This window comes from Trichechus manatus, unplaced genomic scaffold, assembly GCF_000243295.1.
Source record: "Trichechus manatus latirostris isolate Lorelei unplaced genomic scaffold, TriManLat1.0 scaffold00008, whole genome shotgun sequence".
Lineage (NCBI taxonomy): Eukaryota > Metazoa > Chordata > Mammalia > Sirenia > Trichechidae > Trichechus > Trichechus manatus.
Genome location: NW_004443944.1, coordinates 8,168,707 through 8,177,889, shown reverse-complemented (window position 1 = coordinate 8,177,889; position 9,183 = coordinate 8,168,707). Strand labels below are relative to the sequence as shown.

Below are 9,183 nucleotides of genomic sequence, written 5' to 3'. Positions count from 1 at the left end.
AAAGGTGAGCACCTATGTATCTGAAGATCGAGACTTCTAAAAACAAGCCCCCACAAAAATAAAAAAAGGTAAAATATTTATCTTTTTATGCTGATTTCTAAGAAGAGCCCTGGTGGCGCAGTGGTTTAGAGCTCGGCTACTAACCAAAAAGGTCGGCAGTTCGAATACACCAGCTGCTCTTTGGAAACCCTGTGGAGCAATTCTACTGTCCTATAAGGTCACTATGATCGGAATTGACCTGACGGCAACGGCTTTGGTTTTCTGGGTTCTAAGAAGAAAACAAATCTGGGGATTATTTCTATTAAGGAATCTTTTGTATTAGACTTATCCAGCCCAGTACCCAACAAACACTCATGAAATGCTAAGTGTTGGGGTCTTTCATAGGAGGTTTCCTCAGTGAAGCCTTCCTGGATTTCACCCATCCAGATCTGAACCAAGTACCTGTCCTCGGGAGTACTCAGGCCCTAAGTATATTAACACAAGGCATGGTACTAGCTCACGCACCTCCACAAAGTGGCTCCAAGTTCTTCAAAGTCAAGGACCCTGTGCTTTTCACCACTATAATCCCTGCATGTCAAAGTGGGTTCCCAGGAAACGCGGACTAAAATGCGACTTCACTCTCCTGGGCACTTACCGCTCCCTGAATTATGACCTGAACAACCTGCCAAAGAAATTAACCTCTGGCAAGCAAGAGAGTACAGGCAACCAACTGAGCACAAATCAGTCTAGCTGCACATAAGGAGCCCTGGTGGCGCAGTGGTTAAGAGCTCAGCTGCTAACCAAAAGGTCAGCAGTTTAAATCCACCAGCTGCTCCTTGGAAACTCTATGAGGCAGTTCTACTCTGTCCTATAGTTTCGCTATAAGTCAGGATCGACTTGACGGCAAGGGCTTTGGTTTTTTTTTTGGTATCACGTACATAAGGAGAGCTGGTGGTGCAATGGTTAAGTGCTCGTCTGCCAACAGAAAGGTTGGCGGTTCGAACCTGCCAGCTGCTCCTTGGGAGAAAGATGTGGCAGTCTGCTTCCATAAAGATTTACAGCCTTGAAAACTCTATGGGGCAGTTCTACTCTGTCCTACAGGGTCGCTGAGTCGGTATCGACCTGACGGCAATGGGTTTGGTTTTTTTGTGTGTCAGGAACCTTCGTATTATCCTGCAAACGATGGAGGACACTGCTAACTATCAGACAAGGAGAACAAAATAGAGAGACACTGAGGGAATCGACAAGACGTCACTGAATGCTGAGAAAAGCAGCCATTGATATCTGGGAGTGTAGCCCAGGAAACTACAGTTACAATCCAAAGGAAAAGAATTCCACATAGGGGAGCAATCTCCACTTGAGACATGATTGCTATTATATTACTCAATCACCTTAACGGGTCCTGAAATGCAGTTTTCTTTAGATTTATCCATGATGCCTGAAAGGAAAAAAAAAGAACCATCTTTAGTTTACACGAATCTACCTGCTGCGAAGTGCTGCCCTATCAGCTTGGAGTTCTAACTTCCTGAGGAAAAGCCCCAGCGAGACACAGAATTGTATCATTTCTTTCTCTGCCCAGATGAAGCTGATCAGGGAAGTGCTGTCATCTGACACAGATGATGTACATGTGTGGCTTGTATGCAAGGCCACCTCTCCCCTTGGACACCACGTCCCACCCCTGCACGCACGCTCAGACTGCACTCCTGAGCTGACGGTCTTTCTCCTCCATCACTTCTGCTCTGTGGATCACTTCCGCCTTGGTACGAGCCCGCTGTAATAACTGCTGCCTTTAAAAAACCTCCTCCTTGCCCCATAACTGCCTCAAGCTATGGCCTAGCTCTCTCCTCCTCTCTCCGACAAAGGTCCAGTGAGTACTCTACACCCCTCTTCTCTCCGGCAAAGCTCCAGGGAGCCCTCCGCACCCCTCCTCTCTCCAAGTTCTCTCATTCCCCTTGAGCCCGCTCCCCTCAGGCTTTCATCCCCACCATGATGGGACCCTGTGGATGCCAACTCCCACAGTCAATCATCTGCTGTCGGCAGCAGCATTTCACAAGGCGGATCACCACCGCTTGAAGCCCTTCCTTGGCTTAGCTTCCAGGTGTGTCTCCTACCTCAACAGCTGTCCCATCGCATCCTCTTGTGCTGCACTGGCCACGTTTCTCTCAACCCTACAGTGTCTGGGGGGACCCAGGAATAAGTCCTTGGACCCTCCTCTTTTCCTCTTAGCTACCCTCATCCCATGCCTTGGCTCTCACCATCTTTGTTAGGATAACTCAAATTTACATCTCTGGCCCTAACCTCTCCTCGGACCACCAGACTCATCTCCAACTACCACCAAAAGCTCTGCCAGGCAGCTCAGTCTAACACATGAAAAACAAAACTTCTTCTCCCCTCCCTGAGTTCAATCCAGAACCACTTCTCCTTTCTGTCTACACTCACTCCCTAGGTGATCCACTTCTCCTTTCTGTCTACACTCACTCCCTAGGTGAACCACCTCTCCTGTCTACACTCACTCCCTAAGTGAACCACTTCTCCTTTCTGTCTACACTCACTCCCTAAGTGAACCATCTCTCCTGTCTACACTCACTCCCTAGGTGAACCACTTCTTTTCTGTCTACACTCACTCCCTAGGTAAACCACTTCTCCTTTCTGTATACTCACTCCCTAGGTAAACCACCTCTCCTTTCTGTCTGCACTCACTTCCTGTGTGAGCTCGTCTATTCCCCATAGATTCAGGACTCCCAAATTTCCTTTTCCAGCTCACACCCCTTCCCTAAACTCCAGACTCAAACTTCCTACCACTTACGCAACATCTCCGCCTGGTTATCTCAGAGGCATCTCAATTCTAACATGTCCCAAACTGAAGTCTCAGTCCCTCTCCACCCCTACACCTCCCCAAACCTGTTGTCACAGAGAAGTCGCTATCTCAGGCAATGACAAATCTGTCCTGCCAGTTGCTCAGGCCAGAAGCCTTGCTGGGTCCTTTCCCTCAAGCCCCGCATGTAAGCCACCAGCATATCGTCAAGGTTCTACCTTCGAAACCACTGCTCACCACCTCTACCACCACTGCCTGGTCAAACAACTCTCTCCCCTGCTCTGTTTCTCTGTTTGCACCTCGCCCAGCTGTGGTCACTCTCAACACTGTAGCCAACGACCCCACTGACCAGTAAGATATGTCAGTCCTTTCTCCAGAAGCCTCTGACCTACAGAGGGACAGGCCTATGACGTCCCACAGAACATGGAGCCTGACCACCTCTCCTTGTCCACTGCACACCAGCCACACAGGGGTCCCTTCTTTCCTCCAACAAGTGCCCTGCCACGGGGCCTTCCGTCTACCTACTAGGCTCTTTCCTCAGATGTGTGGCTCGCCTCTCCATTTCATTCGGGTCTCTGCTCGAGTGTGCCTTTCCAGGACCATCTCTCCCTTATTTTTCTTCACATCCCTTAGCATCCTATGTGAACGTTATGTGTGCATTTACTGTGCGCCTCTCCCCACCAAAAAGGAAGCTCCATGAGAGCAAGGGCTCAGTCCTAGTTTGCTCACTGTTCCATCCCAGAACCTAGTACAGCACCTAGCACATAGTATGCACTCAAAGAATTAATCCACAAAGCACAGTAAGTCCCTGGTTACCAACGTCCAACTTACGGACAACTGGACTTGCCCTTTAATGTTACGGAAATTTGCCCTCACTTTGAAACGACTGAGGAGCCCTGGTGGCACAGTGGTTTAGAGCTAGGCTGCTGACCAAAAGGTCAGCAGTTCAAATCCACCAGCTGCTCCTTGGGAACTCTATGAGGCAGTTCTATTCTGTCCTATAGGGTTGCTATGAGTCGGAATCGACTGGATGACAACAGGTTTGGTGAAACAATTGAACCAACCGCCTACTAGCAACAAATTCATCACAATCACCTTCACTTGCTGCACGTACAGCTTTTAATTCACTGAAAAGGATTCAAGGCTTTTCTTGCACTTAAGTAAAGCTAAATAAGAACCCTATACCTATTCCAACTTACCTACAAATTCTTAAAGACACACTAAGGAATGGATCTGTTCGTAACCCCGGGACTGCCTGTATATCAATAAAAAGTTCACAGCAAGCCCATACCATGAGTCAGGCACAATCACCTATTAAGACAGCAGAAACCTTTCTGTATTTGTCTTACCCAGCTGCTCAGTGAACATGAGAATCCAATCAGAAAGCACATCCAAATGCTCTTATGTTAGTTTTATAAATACGCAAATTTCATGATGAAGAGGACCAAGGAGCCCAGATTCTTACATAGAACAGTGTTTAGTAAAAAACAATAAACTAAAAAAAGGAACAGGAAATATATGCTTGTGTTACACAAACACTAATTTCTAGACATGCTCTAAGGTTTCACTTTCCCTAACAATTACAGTAGGTGACTAAGGAGACCACGTAGGCCTCAGGCCAGTTATTCAACAGTCTTCTGACCAATGATTTATTCTTCCTTATTCTTTCTTTTCCTTCTCAGGAAGATGAATGAATAAGCAGAATGGATAAGATTCTGATTCAGAAATTCTGGGAAGTGGCCCAGGGAGCCTGCTCCTCAGGTGATTCTCATCTAGAGCTAGATGCAGGAGCCGGTGACCAGATGACCTTCACGAGCTCCTACAGTTTAACTAGGAAAAGAGGTAGCTTTAACAGCACTGTGGGTTGAGGATCGGGACTTCTTTTTTCCTCCCTCAGCACAGGAGACCTGTGAATGTCTGCAGAGATGAAAATGAGTGGAGAGAAACTGAGTACACTGATGAAAAGCATTTAAGGAAAAAGGAAGGCTAAGGAGGGGGTTGAATCAGAAGTCAAGAGCAGTAGCTACATCACCTGGACGTTTGTTAGAAATGGAGACTCTCAGGCCCAACCCCAGACTACTGAATCAGATCCTGAATTTTAACATCCTCCCCAGATGATACTATGCACTGGTATAGACCACTAGTTCTCAATGAAACATGAGAATCACCTGGAGAGCTTGCTGAAAACACAGACACCTGGGTCCTATCCCCAAGGGATTCTGATTCGCTGCGTCTGCAGCAAGGGTCTACCTCTTTAACAAACCTGTTGCCGTAAAGTTGATTCTGACTCACAGCGACCCCACAGGCAGAGTAGAACTGCCCCATAGGGTTTCCAAGGCTGTAATCTTTATGGAAACAGACTGCCACATCTTTCTCCCGTGGAGTGGCTGGTGGGTTCGAACTGCCAACCTTTTAGTTAGCAGCCGAGAGCTTAATCACTGCACCACCAGGGCTTCGTACATTTTTAACAAGGACCCCAATAATCTCATATAGGTTGGCCAAGGTTTGAGAAACAATGGCCTGGGAAGGCCTCTGCAGGAAGTTATCATTCATTTCTTTGTCCATTCACTCATCCAGCCAGGATAAGCCCCTTCCCAGGCTAGTCTACCGAAAGTTGTTGTTAGTTGCCCTCCCGTCAAATCCTACTCACGAGGACCCCATGTGAGCAGAGTAGAATTGCTCCATAGGGTTTGCGCTACACAGGACCCTTTATCTAAAGCTGTTGTTGGATGCCATTTAGTCGATTCCGACGTAGCGACCCCATGGGACACAGTAGAACTGTCCCATTGGACTTTCTTGGCTGTAATCTTTACAGGAGCAGATTGCCAGGCCTTTCTCCTGCAGAGCAGCTAGGTGGGTTCCAACCCCCAATCTTTTTTTCAGCCGCAAACCTTTCGTAAGCCGCCAAGTATATCTAAAGCAGCCCCCATTATGCCATATAACTGTTCCACTTGCATCAGAACATGCATCACAGTTGGAAGTTATCTTGTTAGTTCGTTGTTTCCCGACCCCAGATAGAAAGTAAACTCCAAGACGGCAGAGACATCTCCGTATTTTTCTTAACTCTGCTGCTCACTGAATACGAGAATCCCATCAGAAGCACCCCAGAACCACTCAACAACCCCATCCGCCTATGCGGGAATAACGCCGGGCATTTCCAGGGCGCCTCGGTGCCCACCGGCAGATGGAAACGCGCCTGGAGAGCCCAGGCGGGCGCTGTGGGCAGGCAAGGAGGGCGACCCTCGCTGACCCTTCCTCTCGGCCCTAGGGCCTCCAGTCCCGCCACCCGCTCTAAGGCTGCCTCCGATCAGGCCCCTCGTCCCAGGCCTCACCCTTGCCCGCCACACACAGGTCACCTGCCGCCGCCAATCCACCCAAGATCGTAGCCGTTAGGAGGCAAAGCCTCTTCTTTTTAAATACTAGTTAAACCCTCTAACCCGAAAGCTGATTGGCCTGCGTTGAAGAGAGACTGCCTTCTGATTGGTTAACAGAGGACCGGACCTTGAGTCACATGACAAGGCTGAGATGATGCGCAGGCGCACTCGCTCCGTACAGTCCCGGAAGTGGTGGCGCCAACGGCCTGGCAGACCCGTGGCCGTTCTAGCGTCCGCAGTGCTTTCCAGGATCGACCACTTGTCCGGGGGACAACAGCTCCCTGGCGTCAGGGCTGCCGCATATGAAATAAAGCCTGGGGAGGTGAACGAACCTCTGGAACGTGCCAGTAAGTAAGATGGCGAGGAAGGCAGGAGATAGAGTGGGGCCGATTGATAGCGCAGCGCTCGGCGCGGCGCTTTGTGCGCATGCGCGGAGAGCGTGCGCGCCGAGCGATCGATTGATCGGGCAGGATTCGGGCCTCCATTTTTCTAAAGGAGAGCTGAGACCGCGAGAGCCGGACCAGCGGGTAAGGGGGTCTCGGGATGTGGGGAGAGTGGCTGTGCAGTTGGCTGGGGCCTGCAACGGCCCGCGGGCAGGACTGGGGCGAGGCGGGAGAGTCGAGAGTGAGCGGAGAGGCCTGCAGCCTGAGTTCGCTTTTCGGAGTTGCCGGGCTGGGCCTGCACACCCCCTCCTCTTCCTCAAAGGGGCGACGCGCCCGCCCCTACCCCGCCCTTAGTTCACCTCTGCTTCGGGATGGTTGCGGCGCGTACATTGAGGGGAGTCTGTGTTCTCCCCCTTGTCTCCCAACTCGTGCATTCATGTTCCCAGGCCTCAGTGTTCCCACCTGCAAATTGGGGATAGTAAGTAGGCTCCTGGTAGCCCGGTTAGTGAACATTCTATGGAAGTTGAGAAGCTGGGGCTCGCCCTCTTTTCTTTTTTAAGTCTTCCTCTGCACCCAGTGATGCCCCTGGCAGGAGTGAAGAGACGGGATAAAACAGTAGTTAAGTTATGGGCTCTGGAGGGCTTACCTAGCCACGCTTAACTTGAGTGGATTCCCTAACCCTCTCTGAGCCTCGTTTCGTCTTTGTGTCCCAGTATTGTCTACGTAACCATAGATTTACATTTGCTTCTGCATATATTTGCATACATAGAATGATTTTGTTCAATGAGCTAATCCTTTTAAAGTGCTTAGTACGGTGTCCAGCATTTAGGAATGCGTCATAAATGTTAGCTGTTATTATTAATACCCACCAGTAGAGTACAGTGTGTAAGAAGAACTCAGGTTCTGGAGTCGAATGGCCTAGGTTAGCACCCAGGCCCTGCCACTAGCAAGTTGTTTGATCCTGGGTGAGTTAATTAACCTCTCTGGGCCTCAGGTTGGAGCCCTGGTGGTGCAGTGGTTAAGGGCTTGGCTGTTAACCAAGAGGTCGGCAGTTGGAATCTACCAGCCACTCCTTGGAAACCCTATGGGACAGTTCTCCTCTGTCCTGTAGTCGCTGCGAGTCGGAATTGACAGCATCGGGTTTGGTTTGGGTTTGGGCCTCAGGGTTCTCATCTCTAAAATAGGATTGGATGAGGAGTGAATGAGGTGATGCATGTAAGTTGTTTACATAAAGGATGTTGTATATTGTAGTAACCTGGGGTCACCATGAGTTGGAATCAACTCAATGGCAACTAACAATAACAACAAACATCTTAATAAATAGTAACCAGTATTATCATTATTAAGTTTTTAGGGAACATTACAACATTGTGGTTAGGGATAACACAGGCTCTAAAGACACCCCACCAGTGTTCTGGCCCTGATTCCTCCAGGCAATAATTGTGAGACCTTGAGGAGCTGATTTTTCTTCGTCTGAAAACAAGGAGATTACAAAACCTCCATTACAGGATGCGTTTGAGGATTCAGTGAGATAAAACATGGTAAATATTCAGTAAATGTTAGCTGTTACTGTGATCAGTAACCTCAGGGATTCTCCAGAGGAAGCTGTGTAGTTAGAACAGGTGGTTCTCCCTCTCTTTCCTATATACACCTCCTCTTTCAGAATCACCCTGTAAACTATAGCAAGACCAAGAGGTGCTGGTGTTCTCTTCACTCTCTCTGCTTCTTTCTTGTCCCCCTTTATCTCTCCAAGGCTCCAAAACTGTCATCTGCAACTTTTCTTTTTTACTGCTGTCCCTGGGCATCTGCAGCCTTCTGATACATGTCCACACATATGTTGAGTCTGTGATTTTTGCTAAGCAATGTGTTATCTAATTAGATCCACTGTTATTGTGTGCCATCAAGTCGATTCCAACTCATAGCAACCCTGTAGGACAGAGCAGAACTGTCCCATAGGGTTTCCTAGGCTGTAATCTTTACAGGATCCAATCATCAGGTCTTTTCTGGTGGCTGATAGGTTCCAACCACTGACCTTTTGGTTAGCAGCCTAGTGCTTAACCATCGTGCCACCAGGGCTCTTTAAATTGAACCACTACAGGTCTTGTTTACGTAAGCATCATCTACAGTTTTTTGTTTTAGTTTGTTTTAAGACTTTTGGGGAACTTAGACACTTGGAAATCAATCCAAGTGTATAATCCTTACAGATTTTTATCTTTATCTCCCCGATTTTTATCATTGTTTTTCTCATATCTTATTTGGCAATGTTTTCTTAAACAGTTCGTCTTTGTCTTTCCAAAGCGTTCAACTTGATTTAGTTTTCATTAAAACAATAGCTTTCTGCTCTCCTGTTTTAGTTTACTATCTAATTGTATAATTCGGTAACAAGTTTGGTTGCTACAAAACAGGTTTTAGGAACAAGCATGATTGACTTGAGTAAACAAACACACAGCTCAGCTGGTGACAACAGTAGTCCCTAGACATTGCAGAGAACAGCACCTGTCCACGGTTGTCAGTACCACTCAGTGTTTTGTTAACAGAAGAAATGGAAGCTCCTGGAATAGCAGTAAATAATTGCAGGCAAGTAGTTTTGGCAGAATGAGCCCTGGTGGTGCAACGTTTAAGGGCTCGGCTG

The 9,183-nt window shown here is 48.2% G+C and overlaps 2 protein-coding genes across 3 annotated transcripts in view; one reads left to right on the top strand and one right to left on the bottom strand.

Annotated features, from left to right (window-relative positions):
- Positions 1 to 6,513, bottom strand: part of AURKA (aurora kinase A) — a 23,619-nt gene extending 17,106 nt beyond the window's left edge. Inside the window, exons 1-2 of one of the 2 annotated variants that reach the window (XM_004370219.2) lie at positions 6,296 to 6,513; positions 1,371 to 1,417 (exon numbers count right to left, since the gene is read on the bottom strand). In XM_004370219.2, coding sequence (XP_004370276.1) covers positions 1,371 to 1,412 — 42 coding nt within the window. In that variant the 5' untranslated portion in view covers positions 1,413 to 1,417; positions 6,296 to 6,513. Of the gene's footprint in view, positions 1 to 1,370; positions 1,418 to 6,126; positions 6,171 to 6,295 lie in introns of those variants that run through there. The other variant, XM_023742807.1, reaches the window with a different exon arrangement.
- An 82-nt stretch (positions 6,514 to 6,595) lies between these two features.
- The window catches only part of CSTF1 (cleavage stimulation factor subunit 1), a 14,635-nt gene continuing 12,047 nt past the window's right edge, over positions 6,596 to 9,183 (top strand). Inside the window, exon 1 of the mRNA XM_004370218.3 lies at positions 6,596 to 6,695. The gene's annotated coding sequence lies outside the window, so the exon portion shown is untranslated. The remainder of the gene's footprint in view (positions 6,696 to 9,183) is intronic.